At 34.8% G+C, this 20,175-nt stretch overlaps 1 protein-coding gene across 2 annotated transcripts in view; it reads right to left on the bottom strand.

The window, feature by feature from the left end:
- Positions 1-20,175, bottom strand: part of NDFIP2 (Nedd4 family interacting protein 2) — a 47,106-nt gene that overhangs the window by 26,458 nt on the left and 473 nt on the right. For both annotated transcript variants that reach the window (XM_085309543.1, XM_085309544.1), the window contains exons 2-3: positions 2,475-2,631; positions 933-1,060 (exon numbers count right to left, since the gene is read on the bottom strand). In XM_085309543.1, the coding sequence (XP_085165669.1) occupies positions 933-1,060; positions 2,475-2,631 (285 nt within the window). The remainder of the gene's footprint in view (positions 1-932; positions 1,061-2,474; positions 2,632-20,175) is intronic.

The following is a 20,175-nucleotide window of genomic DNA, read 5'->3' as shown; positions in this document are numbered from 1 at the left end:
AAGAAACTCTTGTGCCTGTGATTGTTGCATGGTAGTAGTAACAACTTCCATCTGGGTCAGCATAAATTTTTTCTGATCACAAAGACTCCTCTGAACACACTGTGACTGACAGGTATAACCCAGTCAGTCAGTTTATAAATATCTCAACTGCAATCACATACAATTTCAACACGGGGTGTTTTATGAAAGCCGTGGAAATCTAACTTGAGAATAGTATGTTACAGCTAATCACATGAAGTACTAGAAGCTCCACTTTCCAGAATTTGGGTAAGAAAGAACAAAATCATCAACTGTTTACAAAATGAAACTAACGTTTAATRCTACCTGCAAATATCAACTTTCTACTTTGAAGATTGTATTCTTTATAATGTTAATTTTAACAAACCTATAAGCACTGTATATATACATCCACTAGTTAACTTACTTTTTTTAAAAAAAAAAAAAGTCATGGTAAATAGTATTTGGAACATCATTTCTTCAAAACTCAATATTAAAGTTTTCATGAAAAACAGGGATCTTTCCTTCTGAAAGAGCTACAGTATTGGAGGTTTTGCCCCTTCCAGATTGCTGGAATTTCCTTCTTCGGTTGTTAGTTTATTACCACCTGAAACACTCAAAATGAGCACAACTCTAAGAAGTAAAATTAATAGGAGTTTTTAATTAAAAGATGACAGGCTATCAAAAAGGCRTAATTTGGCTTTAAAAATTGTTTAGCAAGCTGTCATGCCTCAAAGAAGTGAAYACACTTTTTACTGTATTTTACAACTAACTTGCATGATCTATAAAGAACTAAAAAATCCAAAATATTTAAARTCACTATCACACTATTATTTTAATAAATATGTCACCATATGGTTCAAGTTATCATAAGTAGTCAAAATTAGCCTTAAAGACTTCACAAAGTTGAAATAAAGGAGAACCATGTCACTTACTCGTTGGGCAACTTCTGCTGCAGCAGCTGCCATTGCTGCAGCTTTGGCCTTCTCTGCTTCATCATAAGTAGGAAGAGAGGTAGCTACGCTGTATGGAGGTGGTACAGGATAAAATTCATTCTGTGTTTCTGTTCAAAAGGAAGAGATTTATGCATTTTTAAACAAGAAAGATGTCAAGAATAGTAAATATTAAATGTACAGAACTATTAAGCTTTAAAGTACCTACCACCAAATTCAACCTCTGTTAAAAGTATTTGTACTTCAAATTCTTACAAGCTTTAAAATAAAATGTATTTTCATAAAATAAAATAGTGAACAATTTAAGGATGCTTGTAGTTTCTGCTCAAGGCAGAAACCTTAACCTAGATGTTGAAGAGCTAGTATGTTTAGGAACAAAGACTATACTTGCCAAGTTACATATCTAGATATTCTAACCAAAAAGCTGCTTTATCAAATCATACACAAGATATGCAAAGATGAACCCTGAAAAGGGCTGCTAATTACTGATACTGATAAAAATACAGCATGGTAATGGTAGGACTTAATTAGCAGGGCCTTGTTACTAATTTCAGTTGGTCCATGAAAATCAATTGTTCCAAACTTTCAATTTTACCACATTCTTTGAAAATATGTTCCTTACATTAAAATGGACAGGCTTCATTTTTATATATTGAAATAGTAAAGTGTCATCATAAAAAACCTTTAAAATAATTTTTAATGATTTTTTTTAAACACACTGAGTTTCCTCCCATAGCCTACAGCAGTTTGCAAAAAGATTCCTTCCATAGTCAAGATTTGTCAGCACAGGTGCCAATACCAGAGAGATATAATACACAGGATAATTCTGCATGGCTATTTGTTACGCTCTTAAATGTATCTTTCTGAAAGAACAGGGGTGGGAAATTGCAAAACAGGCCACAGATGATTCTGAAACACTTTCTCCGTGCATGGGAGATGCAACCTCAAGCAACTCTGCTTACAGCTGGCAACGTCCAAGTCCCTGTTTAAGTCTCCCATACCATAGAGTAACTACTTCATGAGAAAGGGAGGGAAAAAAAAAAAAAAAAAAAAAAACAAAAAATTTTATCAAGAGATTTAAAACAATGAATTCACGGCATTTCACGTTGATATTTTCACTAAGCATGGCATGTTCCTTTAACAAGTTTTAGTTCTATAAATTGGCTTTTTCTTACAAAAACGCATCAAAATTGCTAATGAGGTCTATTACGGAGCACTGCTTTAAGATGTAAAGATTAAATGTGGAACAGAACCAACATGCAGACTTAAATAAAATCTAAGTAGCACACTAATTAATGAACATTCATTTAGTCTAGTAATTTGGAACAATAAGTGTACTGCTTCTGAACATACCGGACAAAGACCTGTGCACAAAAAGCTCACTTTTTTACTCTTAATTGTCTGCATAGGGAAAAAAAACAACCAAMCAAACAAAAAAAAACCCACAACACCACACCACTTTGAACCAAGTGCTGATTCATACATTCTCTTCTTTAAGAAGCTGTTATGGAAAAGGAAAAATACCTGAGGTTGCAGCTGCTTCTACTGCTATGCTACAGTAAGGTGGAGGGGAAGTATCTGCTTCAGGTAAAGCTGCTGTCGGAGGAGTCTGTGGAGGCTCTGTAGAAGTGGAAGGTTGCTCAGCTGCTGAAGACTCTGGAGGGTCATCCTCATTGTGAAGCTTAAAGTAAATAAATACATCTCAGATGCACTCAAAGAATTTTTTACATAGCAATCCAATATTTGAAGAATCTTTTTCAAACTTAGAACAAAAATTCTTCTTCAACAAAAATAATTTATAAAATATGTTTTCTTCTTTTAAATGAAGTTTTAAGAGGACACTCCCAGTTAAGCATATAGAAAAATAAGAATCAGAATAAGCAAGTATGTTGATTAAAACCATAGAATTCAAATTTGGTAACTAGTCTTTCTTTTAAAATGGTTCTGATTGTTTTAGCTATATGAATAGTTTTCAGAAAACAGAAAAACTTTGGGGATGGCTACCAAAGCATCCACAATTAAAACCCACAAACTCAGTTGAATAAACTGAATATATCTGAAACAAAAGTTCTATAATTTTAATTTACAAGCTTGCAAAAAGATCTTACAGAATAACATTGTTTTCCTATCTGTAACAAGAATACTAAGGCTAGATTTACATTATACTTTACCTAATACAAAATTAATCAGACAATAAAAAAAAAATACTCTCAGAGGAGTGTTAAATAAGTTTTACTAATGTTATGTTCCCACAAAAAAWTTTTTTTTAATCCAGAGTATATTAAAGCTCTGCAGGTTACAAATCTATGTCTATCTTTCTAAAAATAAATTAATGATAATAGGAAGAAAAACATGGAAATAAGACATTTCAATAGTAGGCAGGTAAGCTGAAAAGATATTTCAAGGGAAAATACAAAATACTTCACAAGAAAACACCACAACAGAACAGCCTTATACAAATTTTGTAGTTTCTCATACTATCTCTTAATATATTCAAATTAGAAAAGTGACAAAATCATTTAAGTTTTGATTTTTATTAATCATTAACTTTTTAAAATAAGTTTAAAGCACTTTTAAAAGTCCCTCTGAATACTATGTTGAAAAAAGTGTAGCACAACAATGAAAGGTTTTACCTATATATAAATATGTATGTGTGTGTGTACACACACACACACACACACACACACAATTAAGCAGAGATCATCTTCCAGGTGATGAAAGGGAATATTGAGGGTGCAGAGAAACTGAGTAATCAAGTCATTTAATGTCTCATCAATGACCCAGAAAAAGTAGCAAACAGCTGAGAAATATGCATAGCTGTTTAGAGTGTAAAGGCCAGAAAAACAAAATCACCTCAAAATAATCCAATATGTTTAGGGATACAGAAAGCAAGTAAGACGACAAATAAAATCCTGATTTTGAAAAGGTCAAGCAGGTCAGAAAAAGTTTTGACTGAGAGCTACAAAAGTTACAATTCTAAATTAAGTATCATTAACAATAAAAATCTGGTGTTGAAATGGATATAACTATTTTTTTTAAATATGTTTTAGATATATTTTTTAATAAAAGTGGCATTTTATTAGGAATGAGATGAGTAGTAACAGAAAATTACTGGCATACTTTTACATTAATGGCTGGTACACCCTGATCTGGAATGTGTGGGTAGTTCTGCTTACCCCGCTGCAGCAGCTTGGTCTATGAGCAGTGGAAGAAAAAGTCTACTTAAGGGATTTGTCTGTTATTTTCATTCTTCCTCATCTTTTGCCCTCCCCTTCAGCGAGGGCAATGTGTTCTTCTACCAAAAATAGTGCATATAAAAAGACTGGCAACAGCTCATTGCCCAAAGAGCATGCAACTGCTCAATACCCACTTGTCCATTACTGAGGGAATTAATTTTGTGTGTTCTATCCACTTTCCTGAAAACTATTTTCATTAAAWTTTGAAATTTAGTAACAGTTACAAATGATGGAGCTGACAAGAGGATGGGAAGAGAACATTCATGTAAGACTTTTCCTTCAAAAAAAGCTAACAAGGCAACCAGCTGTAACAGCAACTGCACGTAGGGAACAGAAAAACTCCACACCACAGACTCCAAAGGAGTCCTTTACGCCCTTCAATGAAGTGTATTCAAAAGACACAGTCCTGGTCATTATTTTGAATGATTTATATTACAGGAAAGCATTTCTATTTATCTTGTCTCTTGCTATACAGGTCTTTCAGAAATTCTGAAAGGCATCRTAGTTATACTAATGCAGCAACTTAAAGAAAAACCACAACACTCCTTACAGAACATCCCATTATATTTAAAAAACAAAACAAAAAACAAACAAAAAAAAAAAACTACACACACACACACACACCAAGAAGCAGATTAAGCAGCTCAAATAGTTACAGCTGCAATGAAAGGGAAATTTGTTCCACGAGCAGATCGTAGCTTTTGTTAGTTCTGCCCCATGTGTCTCATCTCCTGTGTTCACCTCGAGGCAGTAACTTCAGGTCCTCTCACAGTCTTCCAGGACTCTGCTGGGGCAGAGGGGACTCACCCTGGCAAGCTGCAAGCTCTGCCTCTCCCAGATGGGGAGGCAGCTGCTACCAGACAAACTGGTAGGACCACGTCTCCTACTTGGTCTTCCCGGGGCACTGATTCATCTGTGTAGACATCTGCTTTCTTGAAATCTCTAGGTAGCTGGGTTCCTTCAAGCCTCCCTCTGTCCTGCCTCAGTTTGGCTGATACTGGCTGGTAAATTTAAGTTATTTTTGGACACAGGGGAAGCAGAGGTCTGACAGACAGCATAAGTTTCATTTCCATAGAAACCAAGCTAAAAACACCAAGAATGGAAAAGAAAATGTCTATTTCGAGGCATTACTTAAATTATTATACTTAAGTGCTACCTTTTCAGGATTTAACRTTAAAAGTTAAAATTCATCTAAATTTCTTTTTCAATGGTAAGATTCTACTCATTCTTTTAATTGAAGGAGTGGAAAGAACCCACATTTTGGTTTCCTCTCACAACAAATGAGCCACTATATGCAAGASAGTTGCTTTTGCCAAGATTATGGTCAAAATACTTGTTAGGACCTCTTGAACAACTACAGGCAACTGTAAATTACCACCTTCCCCTGCTCCCCACAACACTATTTTAAGAGCAGGACTCAAAGGCATTTTTTTTTCCTGTGTTAGTTTCACGTCAAATGTTCTTTTCAATAACATTTTTTCTGCAACTAGTTCAGTTTGCCATCTCTAGCAATACTAGAGAAATCAAATTCTAGATTAAAAAAATAAATCTAGTTCTAGAAACCAAATTTTAGATAATTCAAAGCAAATTCCCTCACACATCAGTCTGCATGCAAGGTATCCAGTTGACTATACAGAGTTTTAAAATTAAAAACAGGGCATCCTTTAGTATATTTAGATTCTACCTAAACTATTTGCATGAGTATTGCATTTCCTGCTTCCCAGCCCCATAACTACAGTGCAATGTAGATTCAACAGCCATTGTGTTTAGACTTGCAAGCTACATCTAAACTAGGGCATTTTTAAAGTTCAAATATAGATATAGAAGTAATGGTTCTTCTGATATCAATGGAGACTACCAGAGAATAAGCAACACAGGAGAAAAATATTAATTTCCTTCAGTATTTAACTTCATACTATCTTCACATGATATTGCAAACAAGGTCTCTAAAGCAGTAATTCAATATTCTATTCCAGAAGCTGAAAAGTGTCTACGCATTAACATTTTCATATCTTTCAACACTGAAAAAGAGATAATACAGCCACTTTTATTTTAGCATTTCATTTTTACTGTAAATTACTTCTTTAAGGAAATAAATAACAGGAGGAAGTCTTCTTTAAGTCCTCTATTTTGAYTGTGTAATGAATAATTTCCAAAGCAATCAGATGAGATGGCTGAAATCAGCTGACATCCTAYAACAGAATACGAACTGGAAGAAAGGGCTTCGTAGCACAGAATCCCTTTACCAAGGAAATGGCTGCAGATGGTTTTACTCTTCAAGCTTTTCAGAAAAAAAATACTTAAAGTGGGAGGAATACTAACATTTTTCATCTACCTCCAGATTAAGAGTTTGTCAAACTACAAATGTCTGCTTCCTTGCAAACTGAGTTTGTGTGTTTTCTGATTTATTGATTGATTTTAAGAAGAGTGGCAATATAGGAAAAATTACTAAAATATGTCTCACTTATAAGACAGCAGAGGAAAAGGATATACTATGACGATCTCTGTCAGCTGTATCATACTTCCACAAGATTAGCCAGACATTTTCTGATCAAGTGGATTAAAGTTGCACATGTTATCTCTTATCATCCTGACAGTGTATTGTACGAAAATTGATATACACACTCAGCCTATTTGTTATCCAATTTTACGCACATTAGAAAATGGAAAATACAGCAGTTTTCAAAAGAATGTGCGTGATTTACACAAGTGCGATTTACAGAAACTCAATATTGTGATATATATGTAAATAAGTATTGCAACATAATTTCAACAGTGTTTTATAAGCACTACATAGACCTTTGAAAAAAAGAAGCTATTTTCACATTGTATCTCCTTTAGTATAGTAGAAAACTATGCACAAGTCACTACCATTTAGAAAAAAGGCATCTAGCTTTCCTCCTCTATTTTCATTTATATGTGTACTACAAGATCATCTTGACAAAGACTGACGTAGATAAACTTTTATATGAGTTTTAGTAGTGATGGTTCTGCCTTGGCCAAAGAACTTCACAACACTGACATTAGTGATCTTAAATTACAAGCACTTTTAATTTGTCCTTCTTTCTAGCCTTTCGAATGACAGTACAGTTACACTTTCTAGGAAGTTTGGTTCTTCCAGTTTTGACCTCATACAAATCAGTTCATGAGTTTATCCAAACTGTATTAAAAACAATACAACACATGGAAATGCCATAACCATGGACCTAACACTATGCTTTAAGTAAAAATGTGGAACTAACGTAAGTAGATCATGCTCTAATCAAAATAATATTGGTTTCACTGTGGTATAGACTACTCATGTATTTTTAGAAAGACCCATAAAACAATATAAACACTACTGAAGCACACAGTTAGGTAAGAACTACAGGACCGGAAGAGATAGACAAAGTCTCCTATGGAAAAAAAAATGCTGCAAGTTTCTTATCATCAGTAGAAGGGGGGGGGGGAAGAGGGGGAGGAAAAAAAAGGCAAAAAAAAAAGCCTATTCACAATGACCTTTGAGAAAACAGATGCCTGGAATGATCTTGTAAAAATAACAGTTTGTAAGAAAAAACTGTACAGAAAAATATGTAATTTTAACTTCACAACTTTCTTCTTAATATCAGTTTTCACTCTCTAGCAAAGTATTTTTTTACAACAAGAGCATGCTTTTGTTTACAAATTCCTGTTGTAATGTCAACCTACCAAGAACCCATGCAGATCAAAATTAACTTCCTCTCTACTGAAAGCTATTCGCAGTTTGTCAAGTGTGCTCTATTCTAAAATACACAGTACTGGCCACAGTCAGAGAACGCTTTCCTTCTCCCCCCCCCCCACATCTGACTCTCTAAAGATGTTAGCCAGAGTCTTTAAAGGGAATAAATACTATTTTAAAGTACAAAGTAATGAAGCTACATAAGGTATTTTAGTACATTCAGGTAAAACACAAAAGCTCAGCAAATTTCAGCAACTTTTGCTTTTAATCTGGCTTACATCTAAAACATTAACCGATCAAAGCTGATTAGCATACAACAGTGCACAGAGCAGATCTACAAAATTTTTCCTCCACCATCCCATCACTTCACAAGCACTAACCATCACAAATGTCCAGATCTARTACTACTCCTTCATGATAGTGGAGAGGGTTTTTTGATAAATCTCTGCAAAAAGTTTTAATAGTACTCAATATGTTATAAGGTCACAGATATAAAATCTGCACTAGAAGCAGGAAAACAGAACAGAAGGCCATTGCTGCCATTCCACAGCTGTGTAGAAATACCAAATGTGTCCGCTAAATAAGGATTAGGTACCATGGAAACTCACAACCTCTGGAGGCAAATTTCTACTGAAAAGAATCCAAAGAGATTTATACTGAACGTTGTTGAAAAATATGTTGCAACAGAATGATTCTTCTGCCAAAGTTAGACTCTTCATATAAAAATAGAGTGATCCATAGCAACTGAAAGTGTTTTATATTCAGTTCGCTATAAAAAAAAAAACACATTCACATTAATGTAAACAGTGAAATCATTTTAGCAGTTCTCTTATATCAGAGGGCTAGTCTATGAATTTTTCAAGGTTTTTTGTTGTTTTGTTTTGGTTTTTTTTTACTTTGTGCGGCTTCTGGAAACATTTGATGATAAATTTCAAATAGCAATCAGGACTTCCCAGGGGAAGGGGAAAAATATCCTAAAAGCTACCACATGTATAAAATGTGACTATTTCATTTCTCATTGATTGTAATCCAGATTTAAACAATTAACACATACAACATAGGATATGCATTTGTATTAATTCCTTTTTGTTTCTAAGGTAGTTATTTCTTCCCCTCTCCCATATCAATAGCAGATGCAGAGCCACCCTTAGTAAAGAACAGTCAATAACATACCATGTGTCAATACTGGAACTCTTTTCTGTAAGTAGATATTCTGAGACTAACACTAACTAAAAGGGTTTTCCTTCAAACTGGTTCTGTTTCTTTCTACTTTATTTGCTAGCTGTTTTTTTTTTTTTTTTTTTTTTTTTTTTTTTTCTAATATAGACATTCAGAGATAATTTTGAATACTGGAATTCTGAGATGTCTGAAACAGATATTTGATTTTTAACATGAAATTACAAATACTGCATAGTTTCCAAGAGTTTTTCCCTATTGCATGGTTATAGGAGTTAATTGTGAAAGTTGCCACTAAAAAAAGAATTTATCTCTAAAAAAARGATGATTTGTACTGGTATTTTTCAAATCTTACAGCATCAGTATAAAAATGGTTCTAGAAAATAGGTGGTAAAAAAACTCACTAGAGCTAGTACACAATTAGGTATGCTAATTCTGAGCTATTCTAAATCTAAAAGTTATTTTAAAAAATCACTATGTACCATGCAGCCTTCTGTTGGTCAAGTGAACACTCATAACAGTTTGAGGAACTAGTCTAAATCCAATAAGYAAAATACAAGATGAAGCTCTCCTCCTTGAAGACTTTTTAGTTAGAACTAAGAATGTTTAATAAAGATCCATTTATATAAAAGTATGTTATTTGGATCAGTGGTTAGTCTGAAGCAGCGTTTTGTCTTCAACTATACAGGGAAAGTCCACAAGCCTGGTCACTATTTGCCCGTTTTTCTCAAACTTCCCCAAAACTGGCAAATGTTATGCTATGGATGCTACATCTCTGCCTACTCCACTTAGTGTTACGGACTTGTCCATGAATTTGCCTTTTTGAATCTGCTAATACTATTTGCTTCTCACATATTAACAAATTGATTTAAATCATACAAAAGTAACTACACAGAAGTGAACAAAGTTTCAGTCTGTGCTCTTCAGCTCTAATATTGTATGAGTTGGTGAATAACAGCTCCACAATCACTTCATCCACTGCCTTGATGACTTTGTTGTGAGCTTTGATCATTTCCAGCACCCAACGACCCATTTTACTCTGCTTCTAAAGCAGCTGCTTCAACCTCTTAGCTGTTCTTCCATTTACCTTCTCTTGTTCCACTACGCTCTTCTTGTGAGACACCAAAACTGCATACAATACTAAAATGCAGTTGGTACCAAGTTTTCACACAATCACAAGACTAAACTTCCTGCTTACATTCAATCCCTTTCCCGGTAATGGACAATATTTTGTCAGGATTTGTTGGCAGTTGTCATTAACCAACAGCTTCAGCAAAGCATCGGTGACCACTTCAAGAATCCCTAAGCAAAAAGTCACTTCTTTGATCAGGACTTGCTACACTGGTTTCATGCAAGTACTTTTAACCATTCTGAAGTAACTCAGCACATACAAAACATGTAAACTGTAAAAATAATGGGTATATTAAAACCTGTAAAATTGGGAAATGGACAGAACTGTCATCAATAACAGACTCATCATTTAACAATTAGTCTCAGCTTCCATTCCAGCCTACATTCATCTGGGCTGAAAATTTCAGTGTTGACACAAAAAGCTAAGCATTTCTGTAAATATTAGCCATTAGGTGAAACATGAATAAAGTACAAAAGAAAGGTTTGTGCACACAGCTTCCTAACAAGGACAATGAGGGAGGATACTAAAATTCACAAATTGAGTATGTAGGGAGAAGGATAAGGAAGAAAAGGAGGTCCTTCTAGAGAAGTATAATACTAAATGAACGGCAGAAGCGTCTTGATATGAGAGAGGTAAGAAAGAAAGGACCTGAGTCTGTCTCCTGTCTCACAATTGAATTGCCCTTGAAAATTCAAGGGTAAAACCCCAAGAAAAGCTTAGATAGCATTATAGACAGCACAGAGGGCTTTCACTTGTGTATCTGAATAAAGCTAGTCAAGCAGGAACAGTCTCCCCCTCAACAGTACTAAATAGCTCCAGTTAAAATCACTGGATTAAATAATCCATAAATCAGAGGGGTAAGTCAACAAAAGCAAGCCTTCTTTATTCTTATTAACAGGTCAATCCTTACCTGGCTTTTAAGGAATGAGATAGGCCGTAACAACTGAAAAAAATGAGTAGTCAAACTCTTCAAYTTAAAGTACCAGCAAACCAGATAGAGAGATGATACACACAGAAGTTCCAACAGCTTCAAAAACAGGAAGATCCATATATGTGACCTGATCACACTTTTTTCGTGCATTATATGCAAAAGAATAGGTCTTACCGAAGATATTCTTCTTCTATCTTTTCTCCTCTATCCACTATGGGAYTCTCATCTTTAATGAAATTTAGTGACAAAGACAAATACAACTCAAAGAACAGCAATAAAAAGTCCTCTCTTTAAAGAATGTGTTTTGTGTCTCAACTGATCATATCCAATTTGAGTTTTTTTGTTTTGTTCTTTTTTAAAAAAATAGAAGGCGATGTTATGGCCAAACAGTGCTGATTAAGCATTTTTAAGCAAGCAAACAYGCTACATGGCTCAATGAGCGATTTTCCGGATCTGTCAATGAYGCAAGGTATGATGCACAGGTCTAGAAGCCGGCACTTCCCAATAGGTCAAGTTTTGTGACTAATAGTCAAATAAACAAAAAATACATTGTAGTTGAGCAGGAAGCTTGACTGTTCAAAGATGGGAAGAAGCAGATGACCAAACTRGTACTACCTAGTCATCCTGGGAAGTCAAAGAAAGGGAAGGTAGCAGACACTGAGATAAGAGAAAGGAGAGTCTGATGGAACTTAGTGACATACTGATCATCAGCTGTGACTCAGTGCTGCAGGACTTTAGTAGCCTCCTCATTATTTSAATTATATACTCTCACTCTAGAATTCAGAACAGATTTTTAAAAGTAAATAGCTTATACTACTTTCCCCATGCATGTGCTACTAATCAATTTTGTGATTGCTGCTCTGGAGTTTTAACAGTCTCAGTGCTTCCATATATTCCTTCAGAACACCTTAAGTAATATTTCCCTTGAATTCCAGAATATGATAGTTGAGTCAAAATACCAGCATCAAGCAGACAATTATCCTCAGTTTCACTTCATTCTCTTACTCCAGATGTCAGCTATGAAAAGTGAGTGATGCCTTTGTTAAAAAGCATGAGACAAGTGTTAATTAACTATGCTGACCATTACCAAATCATGTTCAATGTTAACTTGTATCTTACCACACAAATTAAATCTTTTATTTCCTGCGGTAGTGAGATAAATGCCACTGTAAATATCCTTTTGTCAATAACTTTTTCTCAAAGCTGATCTACATAACCTTTTCAGGTCAGAGAAAAGCAAAAACAGGTTAAACAGTAAGCTATGCATACAGCTTTACCGAGGACATGATTTTGACCTTTATTACAACAATAATCCATCTGTCAATGTTAATAGGCTTGCTGTCAAAAGGCAAAATACTATTCAGTACTAAAATTGGACAAACTTATGTTTGTCAATATGTTAAGTTACAATACAATAGTTAGAGACTAAGAATTTTTTTATTATTTTTACTGAAAACACATGTTTTTAAGAAAGAAGATGACAAACTTCTGCCAAGCATCCTGAACAGCAACTGAAGAATAGGATTACAAACATAAATACAACAGAATTAGTAATATACAGGATATGGTTTATGTTTTTTATGTCTACAATATTCAAAGTTTGGAGGGTTCCCCCCAAACTGTTCATTCTAAACACAGAGGAGGCACAGTTGGGGGTGTTTGAGGATGACTCATTATCTAATGCTTAGGGTACATAATAATTAAAATGTAAGTTAAGCTATATCAGTTTTAGGCTACTCTTAGTCTCTGATAATGGAAAATATGTTTAAGCGGAATAAGCAGTTAAATGTTAAAATGGAAATATATTTTCCATTTTCATTCTAAGTCTGAAAGCCACAAGGCATCCACATCCTGAAATGTCCTGAGAGTCCAGGCAATGCATGACTTCAGCACAAAACAGAAGTTGTTGGTCATTTTCATTAAAAACACAGCTGGCAAAGGGGGTGCCCATTTAACTAAAACAGGCTAGCTGTTATACTTGTCCAGGAAGTGGGAGACCTAAGCCTGAAGCAGCCCAAACCCACATTCTTGGCTGTACAATAGCTTAGTTTCAGTAGGAAGAGTTGCCAGTGCCCCTCCCACCTAATAAGCTTCCAAGTTTTTTATTCTTTCTTTGCCCATAATCTCCTAGGATGAATTTCCTTCGCAAATTGAGAATGGCATGTCTAATATGGGTGTATTGGTATACAGGCCATTTGTTCACTCTCCKGTCCAAAGCAGCCTAAACACCTCTAGTCTGGAAGCAGGTTTTAAACTATGAAACTGAACACAGCAATCACACCTAGGACTGTGAACTCCATTCTAGGACTGAAGTCCCAAAAAGTTAGGTATCATGACAGTWCCAGTTGCCATACGCTCATTCTTTTGTGGATACGGTCTTTAGGAARACTGTTTCAAAAATAAAGCTAACGCCTAAATGTAGCCTACGTGCCTCAATTTCTCCATCTGGAAGACTGCTACCAACATTTTATATTAATAYAGTGCTTTTTAAGCATGGGATTTCTGAGACCAATCTACCTCATTTTTCAGATATGAATGTGCTCAAATAGTRGATAGAGCTTCTTTCTTTAAGCAGCATGATAGAAAGAAATCTAGCTTGGCCACATAACAAATGACTTTTGCTAAGAATCTTGTTATTCAAAACCACTTTATTCCCCCCCTCCCTTTTTTAATAGGATAGCAACATTTACTAGAAGTGTCTTATATGTGCATGACCCAGTCTGAAGCTGTCCTTTTCCATCTGCTCTGAGCAGTGACACCTTTCTTCTGCATTTGTGCATCTTCTACAATTTCAAAAGATGGGCTCAGCCAAGCCAATAGCTTGCTGCTACCAAAAAGCAGTCTTTCTTGCACTCTTTTCTGCCTGCAATTCCCTTGTGCAAATTCATTATTTAATCTTAAATTTAGGCCTATCAAGTCATTTACTAGAACTGAATAATATAAAAAAATAGTGCAAAATAACCATAAGAGACAGAACAAGATAATGAGAGTAGTAACTAAGAGGTATGAATAAGAACTGCAGGCATTTTCTGTTTAATTTAACTTCAGTTAGTTATACATTTACGTTCAGTTAAACATTGGAACATGATGGTCAAAAATTACTGGAAGAGAAGGGGAAGAAGATTCAGAAGACAAACGTAAGTCGAAATTTTTACAAAAGGTTTAGAAAGCCAGCTTCATCACAAATCAGTCAGCAGATACATCTATAGAGGGTGATATCCACATACCCTATTACTATGATTGATTTTACCACTACTATTAAAATTTTTAATCTGTAGGGAATAAAGAAGATTGAGGTAGAGGACCTGTACCTAAAAAAAAAGAAAAAAAAAAAAAAARAAAAAAATCCATTCATGTGGAGACTCCCATCTGCAGTTTTTCCAGAGCATGATCTGAGAGTTAGATGAGGTTTTCTTCTTCAAATGCAGACATCTAAGCATACTCTTTGAAATGACCTTGAGTTTTAAATTTGAACATCTGTATTCTTCCTTTTGTGCTTATAATGGTAATACTTGAGAAAACAATTCCAAGTTGCTTACAGGCCATAATAGTCTAGTATTAAGGTCTTAGGTTAGATCTAAATTATTCATTACTATGAGAACCCAATCTCTTTGGGAGACTGTGACCAACTAAGGTCAACACTTCTCAATGTTTTTCTGCCAGTCTGATGGACTGTATCACCTCACAGAGGGATGAGGCAAGAAGCCAAAGTTCTGTTTAATCAGTAGTGGCTTTTGACAGTAACAAGTTCTTGTATGAAAAAATAAAATGAACAATGGGATATGTGATATCTAGAAAAGCTTCCATGAATTTTGGAGAAAAGCTTAAAGTATGCTATTAGTAAGCTATAGTAACTGTTTTTACTTCTTTTCTATCAGTGAGACAGGGCTTCCTCCTGTGATGTAGATCGTTAGTTAGGTAGTAAATTTGTGGCTCACAGAGAAAGAGACCCAAAAGCCACATGGTTATGACAACAAATAAAGTTAGACCATCCTGCTTTGGAATGGAAGAACAAGACAATCTAAAGATTTACAGAGAGGAAAAAAGAGAAAAGATTGTACCTATCTGATACTTCATCTCCTTGACCTGTCAGGAACACAGAGAGAAACTGAGATTTATTTTCTTCTTCCATATGAAACAAGTGTTTAAAAGTCTACCTAAAAAGTTAAAAAGATACACAGCATGACTACTGTATTTGCARATATACCACAATGCTTATAATAATTTTTCATCTTCATCTACTAGGGATTTTTTAAAGCAAAATAGGAAAAAAAATGTTTATAAAAATTAAATTGTTCTTTAAATACATTATATTCAATTTAATACAATTTTCTATTGGTAAAAATGTTGAAGAATGAGTAAATTATAAATTTAAAATCTTTATTATTACATTCTAAAACTAAGGTATAAGCACAGCCCATTCTTTGAAAGCTCAACTTATCTCATTTCAGAGGACCCTTATAAGCCTTTCTAAACTACTAAAAGCTTAAAGTGCAAAATGTCAGTGCATTGAAAAATTTTCACCTTCAATGGTTAAGAGTTTTGCATCACTAAATGTGTCAGCTTAACTGTCACAAGCACAGTCAAGCAATAAATAGCAAAGCTTATCATTTAACATATCTTTACTCAGTATTCTTCTGTACTACAAACACAGAAGTCTCCTAAAAGGAACAGTTTACCTTCCATTATGATTTCACAACTTCACAGCCAGACGTATTGAAAGCAATGGAATTTCCCTAATGTGAGCTAGCTTGATCATTCAGTAACACCAATTATCCAAAGATGACAAATATTATACCATATTCTAGATGTAGGCTATGATTCTTATATGAAAGATGCAAAAAANAAAAAAAAAAAAAGTGAGAGAGAAAAAAAAACAGTAATACTTGGGTAATTTTTTTTTTTTTAACCAATTACTATTAGGTTCAGTCCCATGCAAAGAAACAAAAGAAGAAATTTTTCTTCTGTGCACATTTCCTGTGTAGGTTTACTTTCACATGCGTTCAAGACATATAAAGACTTGACTTTGATTCACGTTAAAGAGACAGTAATACAAATATAAGAAATCATTGAATTATCATCAACGATATCATCATCATTCATTGACGAATAATCTTCTTGAGTCAAGAAATACAGAATATTAAGTGTTCGTTGTGGCTGTACAGCTCTGTACAACATGTAGCATTATACAAGCAAAGTGTTTATAGGATTCAGTGATGAAAATTGATACTATTTCTAAAAAACATACACAATTTGACACACAAAATTCATGAACTTTAAGAAACAAACAAAAAAATCCCAACAAATCGCAGGCTGAAGTCTTGGAGTTCTTCATCACTCTAGAAACCAAAGCAGCATTTCCAATACCTTACTGTAGCACCTGGAGTTCAGTGGTATGACAAGTTTAGGAACAGCTTAAGTGATGTCTGTGTGGACAGTTGGCCTTTCGTTTCATCTATCCTGGTTTGCTACTTACCTACTTTACCCTTTAGCACTTAAACTACCCTATAGTGAAAGACAATCAACTACCTGACCAAAGATTATTAAAAGATTATTAATCAAAAGCCTTAATCAATTAACATGAGGAAGGGACCAATTAACATTTAAGAAATTCAGTATATATATACATGTGGCTTTCAACAGGATGTATATCTATATTGTTCATACACATGTGAGAAAGTATCCCTCATTATTCAGTTACTTGGAAAAATAATGTTTCACAGAAAAAGGCAATCCCAAACTCTAATACTCAGTTGTTCAACCTTTTTTCAGCATTTTTCATCCATTTCAGCAGAAAACTGCTGAATTTCTTTTTCTTAGCTTCAGTAAAGATTAATAAAACATCATTCAAACCACCTTTTCTGTGAACAAGCTTGAACCAGAAGCAGATATACCATGCAACAAGATATTAACGCACCTATGGATAGATGCTAGAACGTAAAAGGACACAGAAAAATTACCGCTGAACAATTTATTATATTTTGTTAAGTTGATGCCTCAGTCCCCCAGTCCAACAAAAGGAGAACAGAACAAAACAAACATGCAGGAAAGGACACATTTACAAACAAGATTGCTGTACGCAAGTGACCAAGGAAAGAAAAAGGAAGGAAYGCAGACAACAAAGATTGACTAATTTATTTCTGATGTCATACTCCTGCCCGAAAGCATGACAAATTCTTACCTATCAATTAGTTGTCTTTTCTGCCTTACGAAGAAAGGACAGGAAAGGATGGGCAGACAGCAGTACAACACAAGTACCTTACATGCCTGAGGCAGAAAAGTGACGTAACATTGATTTACTGTCTGCTCTTAGTCTACAGCACTTATTGCACTGTACTTCCAAGTAGCAGCTTTTTAACAGTTGCATGATTTTAATATTTTAAAATAAAAAAAGAAAAACCACAGATGCTTAAAAGTCTTTTAGTTTAACTCACTTAAAGAAACCACAAACAAAAAGAGGTAGCAGTGAGACAGCTTCTTCAACTTCGCTGAAGTGCTACTAATTACTGTCATTGCTATGAACTGATTAGAAGCCAATAATTCTTTTTATTTTGTTTAGTAGAAAACTTGTCCTAAATAGAGCAAAAAGGGTCAATCACAAGTAAAGGCAGAATGGGTGGAATGTGGAAAAAAATGCTATTTATTAAAATAAGAAAACACAAAACAGTGAACAGCACTGGTCAGAATTCATGAGCTTAGCAACAGGGAGTGGGAGGGAGACTGATAAAACTATTGCTGTGATAAAACTGTGTTAGCCACACATTCCTCCCCTACATTTGCCCCTAAAAATTAGGGCATGACAATAAAACGGGCATTTTCAAAAGCTGAAATAACCTTTTGCTTATCATCTGTCACAGTCATTACGTAAGCAAATACATCATAACTCTTAAGATTACAGCTTTAATAATCAGGGGCCAGTTAAGTGTATCTGTAATTGTCTTGTTCTTCCATTGTTTGACCCAGTACAGTAAGCAAGTAACATTTTGAAAGTCTCAATGTCAAGCAGTCAGATGTACTGCATAGTAAAAAGCAACAAYATGGTCCTTCCTAAAAGGCAGTAATCAGCAAGATCTTATTTTGAACTCTGGAGTGCAAAGATTAAAACAGCACTTTYGTTGTTCTTTTGAATTTATAGTCAGTTATTTAATGTGCTGTAATTGCAGAGGCTTCAGGGAACACTTCCATAACAAAATTCAGTTACATAAACTGGCCACAAAGTTTAATATACATGGGGAATCGATTGGACTAGTTCTTGTATTACTAGATTGTATTACATCAATATTGGTCCTTTTAGAACTTTGCACTGAAAAGTATTTATTCAAAGCTGGGCATCACCACGATAGTTGGAAGTTTCAAATCACATATAACATAAAAAAAAGAGGCAAATTATTTCTTCATTCCATCTTACATGCTTTTTTCTACTCATTTCTTTGAATAACAGAATTAAATTTTCTATTATATCTACCTGACCTTTAATAACATATACTTTTGAGGCCTTTTAAAACATACCTTGGATACTTCAGACCTCAGGGAGACTATAGTGTTTGAAGGCATTTTCTTTAGAAAATGCTCTGCCAGCATTTTCATTCAGTTTTGTAAAGAAGAGCCAATGACTTCAGAACTTCTGCTTATTCTAAACTATGGTAATGTGGCACAGGAAGAAAAGCATGTTAGAAGGCTATTAACTGAACTGTACAGTGTACTGGGACTTCCAAGTGTCCTAGAAGTATACATCACTCCTGAGAAGATGCAGACTGTTGTGGGGGAGGAGGTATGATCTTCAGGTATAAGACTATCCCACAATATGATCACTCAAGAGCAAACAGAAGTGTCTCCTACTGTTGGCAGGACTATCAAAATGAATGTTCACATAACAAAGGTTTTCTTATTACTTATTTTAGAGCATAACCTAGGAAAAATAGGTATACAGACTTCTATATTTATTTTAACTCTTACGAGTTCTTTGCCTGCAACCCAGAAAAAACATTTACATCCAGAAAGCTGTGTAATATCACCAGACCCAGAAATACAAGATGACGGATCAAACAAAAGTAAATGTTAACTACTTCTGCAATAATTGTTTTCACCGTTCAAGTTGTAAAACACAAACAGTAATATAAACAATTCAGGCTTTAGATGGAGAACTGTACAAGAGATCTAAATTACAATCAATAGCAAAGATTTCAGATTTTTATGGCATCTCCTTAAATACATAGCAAAACCATAAAGTACATGGAACTAAAGCTTAAAACTGAAACTTCTGAAGAGGCTGACTATGCTTAAGTCATTTTTGTGACTAATAATCAGAAAAGCTCACGCCTTTTAACTATAACCGACATTAACAACTGAATGAAACAAGCGGTACAACCAACTCRGGCTGGAAGAAGAGCTTAGTATCTTAAATTACTGCTTCAGTAACAAAGGTTAAGAGGAAAGAAAGAATAGCATTTAAATTAGACTCAATGAACTGTAAAGTATGGTAGACTAATCTTCAGTAAACCACTGTCCTTTATGTGTGTGTATATTCATGTGTGTATAMCTACATACATATGTATACACACAGGACTGCCGATCTGTCTTCRGTGTTTTACAGTACACTGAATCTAACTTTTAGTAAGCCACTGCACACGTGTGTGTGTGTGCACACACATGTACATAAGTCCTACGGCTTATACAAGATTAGAGTATACACACATCAAAATCTATCCCTGTGCTAGATAGCTAAGAACTACTTTAAAAGGCTTTAGAACAGAAATGACACTTCTCTGGCAYGCGTATTAACTAGAGATATTCCCCTACCCTTAATTCCACAGCCAGATAGCACAAAATACTGTTCCTCTTCAAATAAACTTTTGTCAGGACAGCAGCTTGAACTGCCAGTTAAATGCCCAAACAGAGCCAGCCTCTATGAATTTCTCCCAGGCATCACAAAAGAAGTAACAAGCCGTACAGAGGAGACGAGTTACCTCTTACCTAAGAGGGAAGCTCAAGCCGCTGGGCGAGGGCGGAGAAGACCGAGACAACCACCACGCAGCTAGTCACCAGACCAGGAA

This window comes from Rhea americana, unplaced genomic scaffold (genome assembly GCF_003343005.1).
Source record: "Rhea americana isolate MKP2758 unplaced genomic scaffold, rheAme1 scaffold_3, whole genome shotgun sequence".
In the NCBI taxonomy this organism is placed as follows: Eukaryota; Metazoa; Chordata; class Aves; order Rheiformes; family Rheidae; genus Rhea; species Rhea americana.
This window is presented reverse-complemented; position numbering and strand designations above follow the sequence as displayed.